The 25364-nt window shown below is 35.3% G+C and overlaps 1 protein-coding gene across 1 annotated transcript; it reads left to right on the top strand.

Moving 5' to 3' along the window:
* The first annotated feature begins 97 nt into the window (after nt 1-97).
* On the top strand, nt 98-21795 carry LOC140183053 (protein FAR1-RELATED SEQUENCE 1-like). The gene is made up of 6 exons (XM_072231054.1): nt 98-472; nt 6200-6464; nt 19326-19770; nt 19875-19966; nt 20592-21208; nt 21742-21795. Exons 1-6 carry the CDS (start codon nt 98-100, stop codon nt 21793-21795), a joined length of 1848 nt encoding a protein of 615 aa, XP_072087155.1.
* Nucleotides 21796-25364: the final 3569 nt, after the last annotated feature.

The raw sequence follows: 25364 nt of genomic DNA, 5'->3' as shown, positions 1-25364 counted from the left end.
AAAGGGGGAAGGGATTCAGGGAAGGTCACACTTTGGGGGGGGGGAGTGTTGTTTCCAGGGAAGAAGGGGAAGGGGGAAGGGGGAAGGTCGATGCTCCATGCCGCCACCGCTGCTTCCACGTCGCTGCTCTTTTCTTCCTCAGCACACACTGACACTAACGACAAGAGAGGAGAGAGCAGAGGGAGAGAGAAAGAGAAGAGAGGAACGGAGTCGTTCTCGTCGCCATACCCCTGCCCTCGTCGCGATTCGCAGCACCGCCGACCACCACAGCTCTCTCCTCGTCAATTTGCAGCTCGCCACCACCGCATCGCCGTTTTCGTCGCAATTCGCGGCGTTACCACCACTGCCGCAGCCCTTTCCACGCAATCCGCCACCACCACCGCAACTCTCCTCCCCTCGTGATTCGTATTTTACTGCCGCAGCCCCTCCTCCCCCACCACCACCGCATCCCTTCCCCTGCAGTGTTGTTTCAGTTTTTTATTCCTTTTTTCTTTAATTTTTTAGATTTAAAGGAAGGTGTTTTGCTTTTGTTTGTTCCATTTTTGTTGTTGTTGTTGTTGTTGTTGATGCTTCTGGTTGCTTCTATTTATTCCTTTTATTCCATTGTTATTATTGATGCTTTGGTTGCTTCTACTTCTGCCTGCTTCTATTTTTGTTTCTGCTTCTGGTTCTGCTTTTGTTGTTGCTCTGATTTCATTATTTATTGTTATTGTTATTGTTGTTCTGATGGTTGTTGTTGCTTGATTGTTGTTATTCTGCTTCTACTTTTTGCTTCTGCCTGCTTCTATTTCCGCGTTTGCTTGTGCCTCTGCGCTTCTGCTTCTGGTTAATTTTGGGAAAGAAGAGGGGAGGTGTATTTTCGTCCAAAGGATGATTTTAAAATTAAGTTAAACCTTTTGGACCATTTTGTAGTGAAAAAAGGCCGGAAACTAAATAAATTTTCAACCTCTACGTTAGGGACCAAAAGCATACTTAACCCTATTAAAAATAATAAGAGTATATTAATTTTTTAATTTATAATTAACGATTTTAGGGTTTAGGGTTTATTATATCTTTACTAATTTTATCACTATATCATGGTATTAGTGTTTTATTATGAACTATAACTCAGAGTTAAGTACCCATGGATAAAGTATGTATTGTCTGCCATAATGTTTGCCTCATTATTTGTTCTGCTTTTATTTTCTTACATGCAGCTTGCAAAAAAAAAAAAAACTCATAATTAATTATAAACATTCAACAATATAAACAACTTTTATATAATGTAACACAAAATATTTAAAATAGTTAATTATCTAAAATATTATGTACATAACTAACTTATTAAATTAAGAGGAGTGTTAGTGGGCGACATATGTTGTGATTTGTAGTCATTAATTAGTTATTATTATAATTTTTAATGGTGTGAAATTATATCTAATGCTGTGAGATTATTCACTGTTCTTTTTCTGATTAAGTGCTAGCTAAATTTTAATAAAATTACTGTCCCTAGTCTTTCTCTTAAATTAAATCTATCTTATAGTATTTAATTGGTAATTTGATTTCAATCATTTTATATCTCCATTGGAATAAATCATAGTATTCGTGTTTGGAAAAAAACAACTATTATCTCCATGAATAATTCCAAACCAAAAATATTTAGGTCAATAAAATTAAAGAATCAACTCATCGTAATAATTTGTTCTATTAAAAATGAAAGATTATTCCAAAAAATTAAACTTTATTTGTTAAAAAATAATATTAATTACAACTTAATGTAAACAGCATGATTTCCTCAGCAATTAATGGAATACTCCTAGAATATTGCACCAACGCACAATAAGAATCATTGTAAATTCCTTTTTTTGTTGAAATTTTATTATATTTTAAAACTCCAAGAATAGAGGTTGTGCTAAGAAAAAAAAAAATGTTAGGGATAAGAACTTTTTGTTTTAAAAAATCATATTTTTGTATATTAATATCTTAAAAAATCAATATTAGTAATAAAAAATAAAAAAAATCAAGTTTTATATTTAGTAAAAAAGAAAAAAAACACGTAAAGATTTTTTCAAATAAAGAAGAATACATACAGTAGACAACGCTTTTGAATTTTAATACGGAGGCATAGTGCTAGACGCTGATATGGGGAGTAGGGGTGCTTGACATTGGGGTGGTGCTAAAGCGGACCGTCTGATTTGTTGCTACTCCATTTACCGGCCGGGTGCTCCCTAGAGACGGTGTCCATTTAGCATAACCAACCCCCTCTATTGCATGCGTACCCAGAAATTTCATTTTTCCTTTCTTCTCCAGCCAGCTTTGAAGTCTTCATCTTCTTCCACCCTCAACCATTTTTGCTTCATCTGTTTGAACTAAAAAATAAATCTAAATGTCAAAGAAATTAAAACCTAGAAATGTTGATCGTCCGGAACTTTACATTATAAAAATTACTTTAAATTATTTTTTTATATACATGCAAAAACAGAACCTAAGAAAAATAATATAAAAAATATTTATTATATAAATAAATAAATACAATAAAAAATATAAAAGAAAGTACTATAAATTTTATAATGTTAAACAAAAAAAATATTCTATAATTTTTCTAATATTACCCGTACTCTTTAATTTAGTATTATTTTAGACTATAAATTTTTATTATTTATAGCTCTATTGTTACTTATAATTAATTTTTTATTTATTTTGTCCTTTTTTTTATAGGATCATAGTTTATATTATACAAAATTTTGATAATAAATAACATAGTATATAATAATTACAATTATAAATTTTACAAAGTAAAAATAAAAAATAAAATAAATTAATATAAAACAAAGATAGAGTACATCAAAGAATAATACACTTTTAAAATGACTCTATCATCCATTCCTATCACTCACTAAAACGAAAACAAAAACTTTACCAGCAACTATTTTTTTCCAACCCAACAATACAGACCACACACCTGAGAAAGAAGAAGAGAAGTCGAAGAAGATTAACAAACTTGGATCTGGTCGGCTATCTATGGTTTGGGAACTTCACAACTATATATATACACACAACTCGGACCATGCGACTACTAGAACCTACTTCCCCAACGAACAAAACGGACCATCCGATTTGTTCCATGAGAAATAGCAGGGTCTGATTTTCATGATGTGAGTTTCATCTCCTCCAAGCAAAACGGACCATCCGATTTGCATATAAATTTTTGGAAATAAAGAACTCGGAGGGTCCGATTTTTCCACATTAATTCTGATAAAAAAGCTGTCCCACATAACGGTGTAAAACCCCATCTTCCATAACTCTACAAAACACCTACACCTCCTCCGTAACAAAAAAAAAATCAACCGACAAGACAAACTAATTTTGTATAGACATAAAAAAACAAAAAATTAAATAAAATCTATCTGGTTTAAATTCTAAACTCAAAAAGCATAAATTATTAACCTCAATTTAGAAACCTAATGAATGAATTCATTCTCAACAATTGCATACCACAGCTTCTTACTTTCTGTTACTAGTCACAAAATTGAATAAAAATTGAAAATCGTCACTTCTCTCATCTCATTCGCACGCAGGGGAATGGATCCTCTCAATTTTTTTTAACAATTGAGAGAGTAAAGTGTAATCTCCTACCATTAATTTTGTAAGTGGGATCAATAATAAATATGAGAAAGAACAATAAAAGACTAGAGATCACACTTTACACCCTCAATTTTTTTTAACAATGGAGAGGATCCATTCCCCGCACGCAGCCTCTTTATCACTCCATGCTAGAGCTCGCCTTCTCATACACGTCTCTGTCTCCCTTTCTCGTTGTGTCCGTCTCGTTTTTCACTCTCACTCATGGTTTTTGTCTTCACATTAGTAGACGTTCCGCCGCTTTCACGGCCACCGTCCGCCGCTTCATCTGGATCGATCCTCTTTCTGCTGTTGTTTTTTTTTTCGAGAAAAATTAGAAGTGTCTAGGTTGTGATTCGGGTTCCATTCACCTGTTCCCGAATGGTTTATCGGTCGGTTCGTAAACCCGATGATTTATGTAAGGACCGAACCGTATTGCTTTAAACTACTTTGTAAATTCCACATTGTGTTTTGGTCACATGATAGTTGAATGGAGCAGTTTTAATTTTATATGGTAATCATGATTGTTATTTGTTGGAAATAGATTATAAGGGCTATAATTAATAAGCTAATGGGTTTACGAGAAGAATTGCATAGTTATTTTTCATTTGTAAATTATGTAAATAATTTGGTATATGTAAATAATTTCATACCAAACGTCATGTAATAAAGTTTGGGGTATTTTGAATAGAGCAGTTTAAATCATATAGGTTACAATTAATTATCGTTTGTTGAAAATAAATCATATACGCTACAATTAATATACTTGTAGTTTTTCAAGAAGTGTGTTGCCATTTTTTGCTTGTAAATTATTTATATAACTGAATATCAATCATCATGTGTTTATTTATTATGCGCCGCCTTTGGATAGAGCAGTTTAAATTCCTTTTAATGATCTTCATTGTTATTTATTACAAATAAATCATTAAAACTATAATTAATATGCTTACAGTGTTATGAGAAGAATCAGTATATGTTGATTGTTTTATGATCCTACCAATATATGAGGAAAAAAGTTTGGTAACCAAAATTTTTCAGCCATAATCAGCTAAAATTTTTTATATTTTACTTCATTTATATTACTTAATAACAGTTTTATTTTTTACTTCACTCTCTTATTATTCTACTTATCACCGTACTTATCATATATACTTATTAATGATATTAATTAGAAAAGCATATCCCTTTTTATTAGGCACTATTGTAATCAATACTTAATATTCATTTTTATGATTTGATTTTTATATATAAAAATACAATAAAGATTAATAATAATTATATTTAAGAACGGTAATTATAATATCAATTACATTAAATAATTACAATTGATTCTTTATCCGTTATGGTATTTATCATCAATTATTTGAAATATGAAACATGAAACCTATCCTAATATATACTTTATGTTAATTCAATTGTATTCATTCAAAAATCACAAGAATAACACCATTGCAAGCACAATAGTGTATAAGCCAAGAAATTTTACAAGAAATTATTTTTATCATTGTAATTTCTATGGCAATTGATATCGACCTTAATACAGCACCTATGACAGAAGGTGCTGAAGAATTTGAACAACAGACAAACTCACCCAGTGTAATTGTTGCCAGTCAATCAATTTCTGAGAATATAGAAAACTACACTAGTTCTGATGAGATATGGTAATAACCCGGATTATTTTTTATGTATTTTTTAGCATTTTAGTTATATGCGTAACATTTTTTTACCATTATTTGTTTGCTATTTATCTCAAAAAAAAAAATTTTTTTTGCACCAGCAAATAAGTTTTAGCATCATCACAAACAATATAACCAAGACTATCATATATTATCACGCTTTCGTACACATAGCATTCATTGATATTCTAATTAATATAGAATTTCATTCAATTCTCAAAATTTAAATTTTATGTTTAATTTTGCTAAAGCATTACAAAATAATTTTTTAAATCAAAATTCGAGTTAATAAAAATATTGATAAACAACATTGGACTTATTCTATAATTTAACTGTTTAAAATAAAATGCTTTTCAGAGAAAATTTATTTAAAAGATTTTAAAACAAAATCTGAAGAAATAGAAGCTATGGTCCCTACTATATCTTCCGCCTTATTCCTCTTTTATTTTCATAAATATGCCTTTTTTGTGGTTTATGCTTTGATAATTGATATCTTTTATTATTATTATTATTATTATTATTATTATTATTGGAACACATAAGCAACCATTGCGCCTGTTCTTGAAAAGAAACGTTAGGACATGAATGTTTTCATCCTCTTATATGTGTTTTAATTTAAATGAGAGATAAATCATAGAAATAAGTATTTTTATGACCAATAACTTTTTTATAATATTTTATTCTAAATTACTTAAAATATAATAGAGAATGTAAATAAAAAAAATAAAAAATATATTTAAATAAAAAAATAATTACATGAAGTTAACATCAACGTTAACATACATAATAAAATGAAATTAGCACCTAAAATTATAGTATTGTGTTTTATTTGTTATACTCGATAGTGAAATTAGCCACTTTTGTATAGTTAACTATTAGGTAGAGTTTCATTTGTTTTTTTTTCTTTCTTTATTTTTTTCCAGGTCATAAACCAAGCCAATGGTGACGAGGAGGTAGATCCCGAGGAGGGAATGTGCTTCGGCACATTAGAAGATGCGCGTGCATATTATTATCGATATGCGGCTAGGACTGGATTTGTCGTCAAAATAAGAACCACCGGCTGGGAGACCATAAACGATCAGAGGGTGGTTGTTAATCAGGCTTTGCATTGTAACAGAGATGGATACCACACATCCCGTGTAAAGTGTAACAACCCCGGTTTTCGAGAACACGAAATCTTTGCTGAAAGTACGGATTTCTCCGGAAGATCAGTAAGGGGAAAACCTTTGATATATCATCAAGTATCTCAATCCTCATTGTCATTATGTCATCTTTAAGTTAGAACCTTTTCCGAGACAAGCTCGATAACGCGGTCACGAAGAACCTGGTTTTTGAACCGTATCGGTTAGAAGTTTTGATTTGGTTTTTTGTAAATAGTCTCAGTTTGACGACCGAACTCGATTTATGAGAGAAGAGAGATAATAGGATGATATTATCATTATATTAGTATTAGAAGCTTCTTGAATAATATTATAAGGTTACCTGGTCAGTTTTAGTTAAAAACAGAAAATCGATTTAACCGGGTTTACGGTTTACTGGTGCAGCTTAGCACCAACACTCTCTGATGAATTTAGCAATGCTAAGGCCTCATTATACATGTACTATTCTCATAATAAATATGTTACTAGTGTCATTTATGCTAGTAGCTCAGAAAATAATTTTTAGAGATGTTTTTACGAGTGTTCCGATACACCTAGTTTTAGTAGTTGTACACCAGAGATATTTTAATATTATTTTAAACCACCTCCAAGCCAACCAATCACAACTCACCCTACACCCCCAAGACCTCCAAGTCTGTCTCATTTCATCATTTTGGCCGAAAATAACAAGAGAGAAAAGAGAGAAACTTTCATGAACACTTAATCTTCAAAGCTTGATTTCTTTTGAACTAAAACTCAAATCAAAACTCCGATTTCACCAAAATGATCCTCTCTTCTTCCTCTACATAACCATGTAACTTATCAAGGATGGAAATAAGGTGAGATGGCTGTCTCCCTCCCATTTCAATTCGGTTTTCAAGGAAAACCATACAAAACATGTGTTTTCTTGATGTTCTTCCTTAGGAATCATGCTTAACTTGACTTGAGGGCCAAGAAACGTGAATTTCCAGCAAGTCTAAGGTGAGATATCTCTTCCTAACATACTAAGTGAGATTTGGTCAGTTGAGAGTTTGTGGATTTAAAGTTGTTCTTGATGTATTTTAGGAGGAAAAAGTGCTTTAAGAACACTTCAAAGAGTAACCGGATTTGGAGCAGCAAATCAAGGTAGGGTGTAATGAAATTAATCTTGATTATTTGTGTTTGAGTTGTGTGAATATTGTATGATTTGGCTGTGCTAAAAATTGGTTGCATATATGATTGATTCTTGGTGAAAATTTGGTGAAATTTTGATGAAATTTGATGAAATTCAAGCTATGAATGTGTGTTCTTGTGGCTGCTGGAAAAATGAACCCTAGAGCTTAAATTGAGGTTCAATTTGTGTTAAAATCATGTAGAAAAGATGGGGTTTTAGTGGCTGCTAATTTATTATGAATTATAGTAAAAATCGGTTGCTGAAAAGACTGAAAAACGGGTAAAAACAGAGAAAGAATCTGAAGAATTTGTGAAGAACATGAAGAACACTTTGAGTGTGGTGAAGAACAATGAAGAACACCTTTTTGATTCATAAAAGGGCAAGGAAGTAATTAATTTGGTGTTTGGGGGGTTATTATGTAATTTCTGAAAGTTAGGGTGGTTAAAGTAGAAATATTAAAAGTTACGGGTGGTAAAAAGTTAATTTTAAAGGTTAAAAGGTAAAGTTAAGGTAATTTTCGAAAATTTAGTAATAAAATATTAAATAATAATAAAATATTAAATAATAATATTTAATTAAAAATAATATTTTAATAAAAATAATAAAATAATACAAAAAAGGCAGTTTTTTGTAAAAGCTTTAGAAAGACAACTTTAAGCGCAGAATCTCATAATTACCTTCATAAAACACTTAGGAAGTGGTAAAAACATATTAGTGAGGCAAAGATAAATAAAAGATAAAAAGTTGAAGAAAAGATAAAAATCGAAGAAAAAGTCTGTAAAATTTTAATGGCAGAAAAACAGACAGAAACTAGTGAACGAACTAGGGCAACATAGTTAGTCCTGGAATTGCGAATAGGGTTAGGTATTATATGAAAAGTTAAAATGTTTCAGTATAGACTTAATGAAACTATACTTGGGACAGACTAACTATTCATACCGAAATTTACATAAGCTTTAAATACATACGTTAAACAGAGAAATCAGAGCAGAGTAAAGAAACATAGAGAACAGAGTAACCAGAGCAGAGTAAAGGGATACAGAGAAAAGAGTAATCAGAGCAAAGTAAAAAGACAAAGAGAAAAGAGTAATGTGATAAAAAGAAATGGTTTGAATTAAGATGTTGTAAAAGTGAAAGATGTAAAGTTTGTACAGTATGATTGAACAGAGAAAGAAAGAGGTACTGCATAAAAATGTGAAAATGATGATGAATAATGAGAATGATGATGAATGATGATAATGAGAATGATTACGTGATGATTTGTTGCTTGAGGCAACCCAAGAGATGTGTTTATTCATTTGTTGCGTTAAGGCAACTCCAGATATACTTGTATGATCATCTGCTGCAGTGAGGCAGTCAGATAGATAATGGTGTGATCACTGAGAACGCTTTCCTACGGTACAGATCCATATTTTATTTCTGTAAGGCAGAGGGGTTATTTCCTACTACAGAAGTACCGTGACCACCTGTCTCATTTCTGTAGTGGCAGAGGGGTTATTTCCTGTATACAGAAGGTGTGTCGGCATACATCCCTACAGTGGCAGATGTGTTATTTCCTGCGTGCAGTGGACCCTGTGGGAAAAAGAGGGGTTATTTTCTGTACACAGGGGTATAGCTAATAGGAAAGCCTTATCCAGACAGAGGTTGCTGGATAACGTTGGGAGCGGGTTAGTAACCGACAGATGAGCTCATTACCTGCACTAGGGCTAGACATGCATCATACTTGGTTGCGCATTTCCTTTGTTATGTTTGTGGTATGAATGTATGCTTTCCTTGTTTGTATTCCATTCTCTGCGCTTGTGATATTTTCTTGTATTCTTCTGTTTGTGTTCTGCTATCTGTTTTCTCTATCTTCTCTACTTATCTGTGTTTTCTAATTACTGCTTCCTTGTATTCTGCTAATAGTCTGCTAAACAACATAGAATTAATGAACGTAACTAATAACCCCGACCCTACTAAGAACTCCCCAGTTCTTACCCCTTCTCTCTCCCTTCCCCCTTCAGATGGAAGTAAGAGTACCTTACCATAGTTCGCTGATGACCGTTCGCAAGAAGAGGATTCTGCTCTAGATAGTCTTCTAAGTCTAGGGTGAATATCGTTCTCTGATTATATGTAGATACTGTGAGACCAGCCAACGTCTGCACCCCTTCGTATGTGCACTTTAACCTAAATCCTGTGTACGAGATTCCTATTTTGTGGATACTTCATGAGATACCAGAGAGACGTCCTGTGGAAAAGTCTGATCATGCAGGGAAGTAGCAGATGATGTTCTATCTTTTGATGACGTTCCACCTGACTTGAGTTGTGAAGACTTAGAACATACTTTCCCTCAGTTTAGTAGTTTAGAGGGACTAGGTGAGTATAGAGTCTAGGCTAGCCTAGGTGCCAGCTTAGGGACCTCTTGAACAGGTTAGGACCTGGGATGTTATATGTATGTATATGAATATAGTTATTATCTAGCTATATCTAGGGGTGTTCTAACTAAAGGTCTATACTCTAATAAAGGCTGGATAACTGAATGTTGCTAGCTACTTGTGATGTATTTATATGTGGTTGCTTATAACTGTTTTATCTGTTATCAGCTATGAGTTGATTATGAATGAATCCATCTATTAATCCAAATGTTTTCAAAAAAAAAAAGTACCTCGCTAACTAACTACGCTTTTAACAACGAATCAGGCTCATATAATAGATAATAGATAATATATAGGATGACAAATTGGTAGCACTCAGTTTCTGGTATGTCCTAGGTGTACTGAAAATTGGGTCGTTATAATTTAGTATCAGAGCAGTTCGTTCTCAGTAGAGCCTGGGGAGTGGACTGACTATGCTTCATTGCATACTCTGCTTGTGTGTCTCATGATGTTAGGGTATCTTCAAGATACATTTGGCATGAATGTCTATGAGTGCTCATTTTGGGAATGTTCGTGCCTAACTTAAAATATTAAGACTGATCACCTTAATGTTGATTGTTTGGTGCGGATAGGACCTTAATGACTGCGAATAGATGACGATTAGATTTTTGATGGTTTAGAATTTCACAAATGAAATCTCGTTGCAAGTATAGTTTCTAAACCAATCACTAATCCTTTCATACAAAAAGTTGTTTGTCACTAAAACAAACCCCTAAAATTTATAAACCGAAGTATTCAAACCTCGGGTCGTTCTCCCTAGAAATTGTAATGAAGTGTCTTGTTATCGGTTGTGAGTTATATTTGGGGTTTTGATATGAAGCATGAAAGATAAATGGTAAGAAAGTAAACTAATGGCTAAAAAGGTCTTGGCAAGGGTTGGTGGTCAAAGATCTCTATCCTAATCACTAACCACAATATGAGAATTGGCAAGGATTAATCTCATTAAATCATCCTCTAACTAGTAGTAAAGGAAAGTCAAATGAGCTATATCAATCCTAGTCCATAAGTCTTAACTCTCCACTAATTCAATTAGTGAGAACTAGAGTCAATGAATCCCAATCATCAATTACTTGGACATTAGTAACTCAAGAGTTCCTAAGTTACCTTTCCAAGCCAAGAACATAAAACTCTACTCTAAAATCCAACCAAGCATTTCATCAAACACTTGGAAGGCACAAAAGAAAAACATAGTAAATCAACAACAAGAATTAATTCTAACTACAATCAAATGTAAAAAATTAACAACAACAATTAAAGGAAACAAGATCTACATGAATTACCTCTTATTGAATTGAAAGAAAATGTAATGAACAATAGTAGATCTACAACAAAACATAAGAACAACATAAAGGAAATTACAACAAAAGAATGGAAGAAGAATGAATGTAACAACAAAGAATTGAGAGGTAGAAGTAGAAGAAAGCAAAGATTAAAATCTAGATCTAAGATTATTGAACTAAATCTAATCCTAATTCTAGAGAGAAGTGAGAGCTTCTCTCTCTAGAAACTAATTCTCACTACTAAACTAAGCTAAAGCTAAACTAATGATAACTAACATCTAAAGTATGAAAAGTATCTCATTCCCCCTTCAATCCTTGGCTTAAATAGCATCAGAAATGAGTTGGATTGGGCCCACAAGGCTTTAGAATTCGCTGGCCACGTTTTGTTTTAAGTGAACCAGGTGGCAGCAACGGCGCATGCGTGTACTATGCGCGTACGCGTCACCATGCGCGGTTCAACCATAGCAAATCTTATATCGTTTCGAAGCCCTGGATGTTAGCTTTCCAACGCAACTGGAACCGCATCGTTTGGACCTCTGTAGCTCAAGTTATGGTCGTTTAAGTGCGGAGAGGTCGGTTTGACAGCTTTTGCGATTCCCTCATTTCTTCATGAGTTCTCCATTTTTACATGCTTTTCCTTCATTCCCTTGATCCAATCCTTGCCTCCTAAATCTGAAATCACTTGGCAAACACATCAAGGCATCTAATGGAATCAAAGGTAAATCAAGATTAAACAATTAAGGACCTAAAAAGCATGTTTTCACTCTTAAGCACAATTAAAGGAGAATATGTAAAACCATGCTAATTCATTGAATAAATGTGGGTAAAAGGTGATAAAATCCCCTAAATCAAGCACAAGATAAACCCTACAAATGGGGTTTGTCAATAGACATAGTTTAATCGAGTTCCGAATGACGAATCGATGCGAGGCACAGTTATCCTCATAGCTGTTATGATCTCCATGGTTATGGTTATGTTATATTTGGATGCTGTAAGGAATGAACGCTTATTTTACTTGTGAGGAATCTGGACACACAGCTAGGATGTACCCAAGAAAGTTTTTTCGGAATCTAGTACGAACCCAGCAACAAGGTCGAGTGTTTGCCATGACTACTGATGATGCTATGCAATCAGACGCCCTGATCCAAGGTCAGTGTATTGTCAAAGATCGATTTCTAACTGTACTGTATGACTCGGGTGCATCGCATTCCTTTGTTTCTTTAACTGTTGCTCGTGAGTTTGGACTAGATTTCTCTGAGTTGAACTTTGATCTGATTGTCCATACACCTGCATCCCAAAATGCTTTGACTAGTTTAGTGTGCCTGCAAGTACCATTCACTATTAGGAACAGAACTTTTATACATGATCTAATCTGTTTGCCTCTATGTGGTTTAGAAGTTATTCTAGGGTTAGATTGGTTATCTAAGTATCATGTTTTCCTTGATTGCTATGAAAGAACTGCTGTTATTCCGTCTGATAGTTTAGATATTAAACCATTTCTGTCTCATACTTTATATCGGAATTCTGTAAGAGTTGCATTAGATGGGAGTGATTGTGAGGGGTACGTTCTGTTAGCGGCTAGCTCAAATGATAGTGAACTAAGCTTAGAACGAATCCAAGTGGTGAAGGAATTTCCTGATATTTTTTCGGACGACATACATGAGTTTCCTCCTCAGCGAGAGATAGAATTCAGCAATGAACTTGTACCTGGAACCAGACCGATTTCCATAGCACCGTACCGGATGTCACCACTGGAACTTGCAGAGTTGAAGAAGCAGTTGGATGAGCTACTTGGAAAAAAATTTATTCGTCCCAGCGCATCACCTTGGAGAGCTCCGATGTTGCTAGTAAAGAAGAAGGATGGTGGAATGTGACTTTGTGTAGATTACCGATAGTTAAATAAAGTCACTATCAAGAACAAGTACCCACTTCCACGAATAGATGATTTGATGGATTAGTTAAAAGGTGCAACTGTGTTTTCGAAGATTGATTTGCGATCGGGCTATCACTAGATTCGAGTGAAAGAGTCAGATATACCGAAGACTGCATTTAGAACTCGATATGGTCACTATGAGTATACGGTTATGTCGTTTGGACTAACTAATGCTCCTGCGATTTTCATGGATTACATGAATCGTATTTTCCGTCCGTACCTTGATCAGTTCATAGTAGTCTTCATAGACGATATTCTCATCTATTCGAAGACAGAAAGAGAGCATGAAGAGCATCTAAGGACTGTATTGCAGATACTAAGGACTCGAAAGTTATATGCTAAACTATCAAAGTGCGAGTTCTGGACAGAGAATGTGGCATTTTTGGGACATGTTATATCACAGGGAGGAATTGCAGTGGATCCTTCAAAAATTGAAGTAGTAGTGCAATGGGAACCACCTACGATCGTTACAGAAGTTCGGAGTTTTCTCGGACTTGCTGGATATTACCGGAGCTTTATTAAAGGGTTTTCACAGATAGCCTTACCTCTGACTTACCTTACACGAAAGGAAGTTCCGTTCGTTTGGATGGCTGAGTGTGATAGAAGTTTCAAGATGCTTAAGGAGAAGTTAACAACTGCACCTGTATTAGTACTACCCGACCCACAGAAACCTTTTGAAGTATACTGTGACGCCTCTCATAAAGGACTTGGATGTGTGCTGATCCAAGACAAAAATGTGGTAGCCTATGCTTCCCGGCAGCTGAGACCTCATGAACGAAATTATCCGACGCATGACTTGGAGTTGGCTGCAGTAGTGTTTGCTCTGAAGATCTGGAGACACTATTTGTATGGCGCTCAACTAGAAGTTTTCTCTGACCACAAAAGTTTAAAGTATATCTTTGACCAGAAGGATCTTAATATGCGACAGCGAAGGTGGATGGAGTTCCTGAAGGACTATGATTTTAAGTTAAGTTATCACCCAGGAAAAGCGAACGTGGTGGCAGATCACTATGGATTTTGTCACGGGATTGCCAAGGACCTCAACAGGACACGATGCTATTTGGGTGATTGTGGACAGGTTAACAGAATCAACACATTTTCTTCCGATTCGAGTTGACTATACTTTAGAAAGGCTAGCACGGCTATATATTCAAGAAATCGTACAATTGCACGGGATACCTTCGTCAATTGTTTTAGATCGAGATCCGAGGTTTACTTCCAGATTATGGGGAGCTTTCTAGAAAGCTTTAGGAACAGAATTGCATATGAGTACAGCATACCATCCTCAGATAGACGGACAATCAGAGCGAACAATCCAGACATTGGAAGACATGTTAAGATCTTGTGTGATGGATAACCAGGGCAGTTGGGATAGGTATTTGCCATTGGTCGAGTTCGTCTACAACAACAGTTACCAACAAAGTATCGGGATGGCACCATATGAAGCTCTCTACGGAAGGAGATGTCAGACACCATTGTGTTGGAATGATGATGGAGAAGCTAGTGTCTTAGGTCCAGACTTAGTGCAAGAAACTACTGAGAAGATAAAGGGGATTCGCCAGAAGATCCAGACCGCACAGAGCTGTCAAAAGAGCTATGCCGATAATAGACGTAGACCCTTAGAGTTTAGTGAGGGAGATCATGTCTTTTTAGAAGTAACTTCGATTACTGGAATAGGTAGAGCCCTTAAGACTAAGAAGCTTAACCCACGATACATAGAACCTTTCCAAATACTTAAAAGAGTCGGTCTAGTAGCTTATCAAATAGCCCTTCCTCCTTATTTATCAAACCTTCATGATGTTTTTTTTATGTCTCGCAACTTAAGAAATATGTTCCCGATGATAGTCACGTTTCACAACCAGAAACAGTACAGTTATAAAATGATTTGACATATCAAGCATCACCAGTTCAGATCGTAGAAAGAAGTGATAAGCAGCTAAGAGGCAAGACTGTTCGCTTAGTCAAAGTAGCATGCGAACCAAGAGGAGAAGAAGAGCACACTTGGGAATCGGAAGATAAGATGAGAGCTGATTACTCGCATCTATTCTCAGGTAACTGAAATTTTGAGGGCAGAATTTTCTTTTAGGAGGGTGGAATGTAACAACTCCGATTTTCGAGAACACGAAATCTTTTCTGAAAGTACGGATTTCTCCGGAAGATCAGTAAGTGGAAAACCTTTGATATATCATCAAGTATCTCAATCCTCATTGTCATTATGTCATCTTTAAGTTAGAACCTTTTCCGAGACAAGCTCGATAACGCGGTCACGAAGAACCTGGTTTTTGAACCGTATCGGTTAGAAGTTTTGATTTGGTTTTTTGTAAATAGTCTCAGTTTGATGAACCGGACTTGATTTATGAGAGAAGAGAGATAATAGGATGATATTATCATTATATTAGTATTAGAAGCTTCTTGATAATATTATAAGGTTACCTGGTCAGTTTTAGTTAAAAACAGAAAATCGGTTTAACCGGGTTTACGGTTTACTGGTGCAGCTTAGCACCAACACTCTCTGATGAATTTAGCAATGCTAAGGCCTCATTATACATGTACTATTCTCATAATAAATATGTTACTAGTGTCATTTATGCTAGTAGCTCAGAAAATAATTTTTAGAGATGTTTTTACGAGTGTTTCGATACACCTAGTTTTAGTAGTTGTACACCAGAGATATTTTAATATTATTTTAAATCACCTCCAAGCCAACCAATCACAACTCACCCTACACCCCCAAGACCTCCAAGGCTGTCTCATTTCATTATTTTGGCCGAAAATAATAAGAGAGAAAAGAGAGAAACTTTCATGAACACTTAATCTTCAAAGCTTGATTTCTTCTGAACTAAAACTCAAGTCAAAACTCCGATTTCACCAAAATGATCCTCTCTTCTTCCTCTACATAACCATGTAACTTATCAAGGATGGAAATAAGGTGAGATGGCTGTCTCCCTCCCATTTCAATTCGGTTTTCAAGGAAAACCATGCAAAACATGTGTTTTCTTGATGTTCTTCCTTAGGAATCATGCTTAACTTGACTTGAGGGCCAAGAAATGTGAATTTCCAGCAAGTATAAGGTGAGATATCTCTTCCTAACATATTGAGTGAGATTTGGTCAGTTGAGAGTTTGTGGATTTAAAGTTGTTCTTGATGTGTTTTAGGAGGAAAAAGTGCTTTAAGAACACTTCAAAGAGTAACCGGATTTGGAGCAGCAAATCAAGGTAGGGTGTAACAAAATTAATCTTAATTATTTGTGTTTGAGTTTTGTGAATGTTGTATGAGTTGGCTGTGCTAAAAATTGGTTGCATATATGATTGATTCTTGGTGAAAATTTGGTGAAATTTTGATGAAATTTGATGAAATTCAAGCTATGAATGTGTGTTCTTGTGGCTGCTGGAAAAACGAACCCTAGAACTTAAATTGAGGTTCAATTTGTGTTAAAATCATGTAGAAAAGATGGGGTTTTAGTGGCTGCTAATTTATTATGAATTATAGTAAAAATCGGTTGCTGAAAAGACTGAAAAACGGGTAAAAACAGAGAAAGAATCTGAAGAGTTTGTGAAGAACATGAAGAACACTTTGAGTGTGGTAAAAAACAATGAAGAACACCTTTTTAATTCATAAAAGGGCAAGGAAGTAATTAATTTGGTGTTTGGGGGGTTATTATGTAATTTCTGAAAGTTAGGGTGGTTAAAGTAAAAATATTAAAAGTTACGGGTGGTAAAAAGTTAATTTTAAAAGTTAAAAGGTAAAGTTAAGGTAATTTTCAAAAATTTAGTAATAAAATATTAAATAATAATAAAATATTAAATAATAATATTTAATTAAAAATAATATTTTAATAAAAATAATAAAATAATGCAGAAAATGCAGTTTTCTGTAAAAGCTTTAGAAAGACAACTTTAAGCGCATAATCTCATAATTACCTTCATAAAACACTTAGGGAGTGGTAAAAACATATTAGTGAGACAAAGATAAATAAAAGATAAAAAGTTGAAGAAAAGATAAAAATCGAAGAAAAAGTCTGTAAAATTTTAATGGCAGAAAAACAGACAGAGACTAGTGAACGAACTAGGGCAACATAGTTAGTCCTGGAATTGCGAATAGGGTTAGGTATTATATGAAAAGTTAAACTGTTTCAGTATAGACTTAATGAACCTATACTTGGGACAGACTAACTATTCATACCGAAATTTACATAAGCTTTAAATACATACGTTAAACAGAGAAATCAGAGCAAAGTAAAGAAACACATAGAACAGAGTAACCAGATCAGAGTAAAGGGATACAGAGAAAAGAGTAATCAGAGCAAAGTAAAAAGACAAAGAGAAAAGAGTAATGTGATAAAAAGAAATGGTTTGAATTAAGATGTTGTAAAAGTGAAAGATGTAAAGTTTGTACAGTATGATTGAACAGAGAAAGAAAGAGGTACTGCATAAAAATATGAAAATGATGATGAATAATGAGAATGATGATGAATGATGATAATGAGAATGATTATGTGATGATTTGTTGCTTGAGGCAACCCAAGAGATATTTATTTGTTTCTTGAGGCAACCCAATAGATGTGTTTATTCATTTGTTGCGTTAAGGCAACTCCAGATATACTTGTATGATCATCTGCTGCAGTGAGGCAGTCAGATAGATAATGGTGTGATCAGTGAGAACGATTTCCTATGGTACAGATCCATATTTTATTTCTGTAAGGCAGAGGGGTTATTTCCTGCTACAGAAGTACCGTGACCACCTGTTCCATTTCTGTAGTGGCAGAGGGTTTATTTCCTGTATACAGAAGGTGTGTCAGCGTACATCCCTGCAGTGGCAGATGTGTTATGTCTTGCGTGCAGTGGACCCTGTGGTGGCAGAGGGTTTATTTCCTGTACACAGGGGTATAGCCAATAGGAAAGCCTTATCCAGACAGAGGTTGCTGGATAACGTCGGGAGCGGGTTAGTAACCGACAGATGAGCTCATTACCTGCACTAGGGCTAGACATGCATCATACTTGGTTGCGCATTTCCTTTGTTATGTTTGTGGTATGAATGTATGCTTTCCTTGTTTGTATTCCATTCTCTGCGCTTGTGATATTTTCTTGTATTCTTCTGTTTGTGTTCTGCTATCTGTTTTCTCTATCTTCTCTACTTATCTGTGTTTTCTAATTACTGCTTCCTTGTATTCTGCTAATAGTCTGCTAAACAACATAGAATTAATGAACGTAACTAATAACCCCGACCCTACTAAGAACTCCCCAGTTCTTACCCCTTCTCTCTCCCTTCCCCCTTCAGATGGAAGTAAGAGTACCTTACCATAGTTCGCTGATGACCGTTCGCAAGAAGAGGATTCTGCTCTAGATAGTCTTCTGAGTCTAGGGTGAATATCGTTCTCTGATTATATGTAGATACTGTGAGACCAGCCAACGTCTGCACCCCTTCGTATGCGTACTTTAACCTAAATCCTGTGTACGAGATTCCTATTTTGTGGATACTTCATGAGGTACCAGAGAGACGTCCTGTGGAAAAGTCTGATCGTGCAGGGAAGTAGCAGATGATGTTCTATCTTTTGATGACGTTCCACCTAAGTTGAGTTGTGAAGACTTAGAACGTACTTTCCCTCAGTTTAGTAGTTTAGAGGGACTAGGTGAGTATAGAGTCTAGGCTAGCCTAGGTGCCAGCTTAGGGACCTCTTGAACAGGTCAGGACCTGGGATGTTATATGTATGTATATGAATATAGTTATTATCTAGCTATATTTAGGGGTGTTCTAACTAAAGGTCTATACTCTAATAAAGGCTGGATAACTGAATGTTGCTAGCTACTTGTGATGTATTTATGTGTGGTTGCTTATAACTGTTTTATCTGTTATCATCTGTGAGTTGATTATGAATGAATCCGTCTATTAATCCAAATATTTTCAAAAAAAAAAAGTACTTCGCTAACTAACTACGCTTTTAACAATGAATCAGGCTCATATAATAGATAATAGATAATATATAGGATGACAAATTGGTAGCACTCAGTTTCTGGTATGTCCTAGGCGTACTGAAAATTGGGTTGTTACATAAAGGCACCCAAGAGAAGGAAAACGGTGGCCTCAACAAACTGCAAAGCCTGTTGCTATTTGGCATTTGATAAAATGACAGGGCAGTGGAGGATTTCTCGAGTAGAGGTATCCCACTCACACCTGCTTAATCTGAAGCTATCTGGAATGTTCTCAGCAAACCGTCAGCTAAGTATGCATGTAAAGGACCTGATACAGCAAAATGACCAAGCTGGCATTAGACCTAGTAAGACGTACCAGGCACTAGCCAATGCAGTCGGTGGCCTTGCCAACCTCACCTTTACAGAGAATGATGTTAAAAGTTACATTAGTCGTCACTTACGCATTTCCGGGGATGAGACGGATCCAAAAGATTTACTTAAGCACTTCTCACGGATGAAAGAGCTCAATCCGAACTTTTTCTTTGAAATAGATGTGGACAAAAACCATAGCATTAGAAATGTGTTTTGGGCCGATGCTCAGTGTAGAGCTGCATGGGAATATTTTGGTGATGTCGTGACATTTGACACTACTTACAAGACTAATAGGTACGGAATTATTATTTTTCTGTTGTACGAAATTAGACTTTTTTCCATCCAAGGCATTTGGAGTTTCCACCTACATATCATGTTTTTATATTTCTATTGTTTAGGTACGACATGCCGTTTGGGTCTTTCATAGGTGTCAACCACCATGGGATGTCTATGCTTCTTGGGTGCACATTATTGCGGAATGAGGACACTCGTACATTCGAATGGCTTTTTCGTACTTGGTTGAAGTGCATGGGTAAGGCCCCTATATGTGTTATAACAGATCAGTCGCTGCAGATGCGATCTACATTAGAGACCACATTACCACACACACGCTATAGATGATGCATATGGCATATCCTAAAAAAGATACCAAACAAGATGGTAGGTTACCGTCGTTTCGATCAGCTCATCACATGTATGAAGAGGATTGTGTATGAATCTAGATCTAAGGACTCATTTGAGAGAAATTGACACGATTTTATTGAAGAGTATGACCTCCACAATTCTAGGTGGCTAAATGGTAGTATAATCTTCCGGTTCATTGCTGCCTTTGTGTGACTTCTTTATAAATGTTATTTTATAGTCAATATGGATGTTACACTTATGGGTTAACTGATGCTATTTTTGTTTTTTTTGCATTTTTGGTTTTTCCTGTTCATTTGCAAATATATTTGCTGACCGACACATGTGGGTGCCAGTATTTTTCAAGGATAAATTTTGGGCTGGCATGAGGAGCACACAGCGTAGTGAGAGCATGCATTCAGTTTTCGATAAGTACTTAAATAGTAAGAGCTCTTTGCTGTAATTTGTTTGCCAATACCAAAACTATGTTATAGACAAGGAGCAAAAGGAGCTTGAGCGTGACGCTGCTGATTTAAGGGGTATTATCCATTGTGTTTCCAGCTCACCAATAGAGAAGCAGTTCCAGAGAGAATATACAAACTCCATGTTTCGAGACGTTCAGGATCAATTTATAAAAAAGGCCGATTGTGATATCTCCTCAGTCAACCATCATGGCACAAGTATAGTTTGTGAAGTTGACCAACAAAAGATGGTGTTTGACATGTCAGTGTATAGCAGATACCAAGTCATGTATTGCTCGCAGTCATCAGACGTTCAATGTGATTGCTTTATGTTCCAATCGAATGGTATTCTATGCTGTCACAGTCTTGCTGTTCTTCTACATTTTCATGTGACAGTAGTGTCCTCACAATACATTCTATCCCGATGGAGTAAGAATGTTAGTCGGAGACATACATACATCAGGAGTAGCATTGACATGGACCGTTCTGATGAAAGCATGACCATTTTTAGGCAATTGTGTTCTGATTTTTACAACGTCGCTCAGGATTTTGTGGCTACTCCAGAGGTTGCTGCTATATTGCGTGATGCCATGGACAATGCTCGGCAGAAGCTCAAAGAACACAAGGAATCCGAGCATCAAGCTGCACATGTACCAAGTGCGATTTACTCACATACGCGTGATGAGTGTCCCGTTAGCATGGATGAGCTACATGGCCCACGTCGTGTTCCTACCCGAGGTCGTCCAACGTCCACCAGACTTGGGGCAGATATAGAAAAATCTATTAAAAAGAGGGCACGCAAAAACAAGAACACTCACAATCACAACAAGGTAAATATGAGATCTACCCCCTTTTTCACGTCATTTGTTTATTTTAAGTGGGTTGAATGGACGATAAGTGGTGATGTTATCTTTCAATATGATTTGCGTGTTAAGGGGCTTAATGGTAATGCACAACCATATCCTCCAAATGTGACATCTTCCTACAAAGATACGCAACGGGCTTGTTCAAAAATGACAAACAATTTGGCTACGCACTCTGGCTCCTTCATATCACTATTGAATTCATTCCATAACGCCGAACAATTGTGTATGTGTACCTAGTGTATTTTTCATAGCATTAATGTCATGTCCATTTACTTATTGTTTTCTCTTTTGTTTTGTTTTTAAATTTTTTTCCACAGGAAGCATTCTTGGAGGATTCGAAGTTTAACAGCACTACATATCATAAGCATTAGAGTTTAGCAACTACTTTGTACTTTGCCCATGCTTTAATGTTATTTCACGTTATCATGATTTTGGTGGTTTATTAGATTTATTTTATGTAAATCACTATACTCAACTTTATTTTACCTTACTACTGCTTCATCTACCATTATTAAACAAAATACAATAACAGACTTGGGCAACTAATATACAAATTTTTTATTCTTTTACTCTTTATTACCGTTATTATTTGTTACTAATATTAAAAATAATAAATATTTAGTTGATAATTTGATCATTACGATAATGTGGTGCAATACATGAAGTTTAAAATTGAATATCCAAAAGTATTCGTACACAATAAGGTCTTTTTTTTATTATTTAAAAAATTACACATCAAAAAGCCATATCCAGACATGTATTTTATTTACATCCAATAACATCCTTTAATTTATTAGAATAACATCCACGATCGAGCATTTATTGCTTGGGCATACATATTTTTAGCTGCCTGTTAAGCATGGATAATTGTATATTCGAAAGATAATTCAAAATTCAATCAACGTGTTCTCGATTTGACCAAAAACAAGCCAAACACGTATTAAAAAAATATACTAACAATTTAAAAACAATTTTTTTAATACATAAATATTAACTGGGATATTGAATTATTGTGTTTTTTTTTCCAGTTCAAATCCAAAACCTTTCACAAATATTTCATGATAAAATCACTTAAATCCTGCAACCATATCAACCGTAAATACACACAGCAACTCTAGTCCTAATCAATTGTTTGTGAATATATTTACCCTGCTGCCCAATATAGGTACCCCTTTAAAAAAGATGAACCCGATTTTGGTTTATATCCGATAACATCCATTTGTATATAAAAATAACATCCACTAAATTCTGAAATCAAATTAACAAAAAACACACACTGACCAACTCTAATCTCAATTTATGGCTTATAGTTCCGTTTAGCTTTCTTTGCCCGTTCTGCCCTTCGAACCAGTGATCTTGTCCGTGGGTTCGTCCAAGGATCTTCAAGAGTTTTCTTCTTTTCCTATCCTCCACATGACGACATGGTACATTGAGTACACCATCTACCTCACTCCTAGAGATGTTGTCTTTGCAAATTAGAATGTCAGTTACAATTTCTTTTCGAATTTGTTGCAGCTGGGCCTGTGGTCACAAACAGATGTATTTGTGTTTGGTATAGAATACTCTAAAGAAGCAAATATAAATCCAGCCAGCATAAGTAGAATTCATCCAAGAAAAGTTATTTATCAATTATTAAATACGCAAATAAGCATCAGCATATGTTTTGGATTTCACTAACCGTCGTCCAAATAGGCATGTTCAATTCATTCTCTGCCAAGCTCTTTGGATCCCACATTTCGATCCATTTCATGACGTATACACCACAGTCCCACCTATGCAACACAAATGACAAAAAGTCGTGCCAATATATTAAAATTTGTGTTGGTTGATTTTTTAATCCCTTCTTCATTTTCATCTCTAGACTTACCAATTTGGTTGTTTTTGGAGCCTTGTTTCATAGCAACACTCATAGCCCTCAGCTGTGAATACTACATTCGGGTCTACAGTTGCTGCTAACTCTTAGAGAAGAAAGCCCTTCGACAAGCCAGACAGAAAAAATTAGGGAGGAAAATATAAAAAAAAACATGGAAGGCAACACCTAACACCCGAAAAAATATGCATCATTAAATCTATTTTCACTTACTACATATTTATCTATTTTCTCTCGGCGCTCTGAGTGTGGGCCATTGTGCATGGAGTCTAACACCCATAGGTTATCAGTCTTCCAGTGGAGTACATATAGCCACCAGTGATCATCTCGGCACACTGGAACAAACCACTTCATCGTTGAATAAAGCATGTTAGCATATAGTTATTTTTTTCATATTCTTGTAATGAAAAAATAGATTTTGTGTGTGGATAAGTAAGTACGTAAATTACTGACATAATCAACTTTTTTCGCCTTCCCCGCATCGAACCAGTGTTGCCCGCGGCCCATGAAGTTGCTAAGAACAGGGACAAAACCAGTATTCATCCCAGCACATCGTTCAATGTTATCATCAGTCAATATTATGGCCTGTAAACCCATTTTGCATTAGTTAAACACCTAAAGTAATAATTTAGAGTATCCTTCACCGAGGCAATTATGGTATTAATTAATATTAAGTGGGTAAGGACATATTGCACTAACCATTAGTCTCGGTGGAATACAGTAAAAATCCGTGCAAAACCTTGCGTTGCTCGAAGCATTGAACATGGCACAACAGTAATCAACCACCTAAATAGAGTAAACGTATTATATTTCATGGCACTTTAATGCAGAACACATATATAGCAATTGATTACAGTTTTTTTGTTTGCTCTTACCATATCACTTACTCTTCTACGCCATCCCAGTGATTGAAGATCCGCTTGCTACAGCTGAACATCATCACCATTGCGAATCCACACGAGCGTGGTATTCTTTCCACCCCTCCGATCTGTCACCCACTTGTATATCCTGTTCATGTCATCACCTGTAGGCCTTGCAGCACCCCCAGATGGCATTAGTGTGTCCACCACAGCTTTTGTTGTTATGTTTTCTGGTGCTTCAGGTTCCGGAGTCGCATTTCGATCATTTGTTACCGGAGATCCGGGCGGTGAGTCCGGTATGTGCATCTGAGTGATGCCAAGCGAGAATGACAGGATTGGAAAGTCAACTTGAGCTGGGTCCTCTGGTGCAACATACACTACCATTGCAAGTTCTCCGGGTTCCCTGCACAGTCATTAACAATTAAGTGCTCTTAACTGAGTGCTCTTATCTGAGCCAAAACTAAAATAAAGAAAGTTGATTAAACATTCCACCTCAAAAGAAGGAAAGAGTCAGAGGTAAAAGAGTCTCACAACTACTATAATTTTCAATAATTCGTAGTATTGTTAAATTCATCTAACTTGCCTTTGATTTGAAGGTCCTTCATCAATATTATCATCTGTTTCGTTTCCAACAGGTGTGTCAGGCATTGTCTCATCTCCTTTGGGCATTTCAGCACATGTCCACCTCATACTCACAGTATTCCCCCTAATGGACCTGTTTTGGGACTCTTAAATAAATTAGAAGTTGAGCACCTATAAGTGATAATAACAAAAGACACTTGATACAAATCTGATCTAATCAAGTAAATATAGTACGCTTAATTTTGTAAATGATGTTAATTCTAAAGTTTACCCAAAGCTTCTTCGTGCAGAATAAAGTAAAGAATGGATAGTAACATCTACATTGCCAACCAGTTAGCAACCATAATGCCAGACAGATAACATCGGGTATGAGGCATGCATAACATCCGAATTTAAATGATAAAATATTAGCTATTCAAACTCCTATTCAAGATAAATATACCAGTTACAACCCCTAATTTTGCCATTCTTCTCAAATAAGCACAATATTATACGTAGGTAACGTATATTAAAAGTACTTTATATATGGTAAAATATTATATGCAAACAAATGTAATGATAAATTATGTCAACGCAGTTGCCCAAAAAAAAAATTATACTAGTATATTATTACAATGAGGCAAGTTAA

The sequence above is a fragment of the Arachis hypogaea genome, chromosome 20 (genome assembly GCF_003086295.3).
Source record: "Arachis hypogaea cultivar Tifrunner chromosome 20, arahy.Tifrunner.gnm2.J5K5, whole genome shotgun sequence".
NCBI classification, from domain to species: Eukaryota; Viridiplantae; Streptophyta; class Magnoliopsida; order Fabales; family Fabaceae; genus Arachis; species Arachis hypogaea.
The sequence above is the reverse complement of the archived record's forward strand: the minus strand, read 5'-3'. Positions and strand labels throughout refer to the sequence as shown.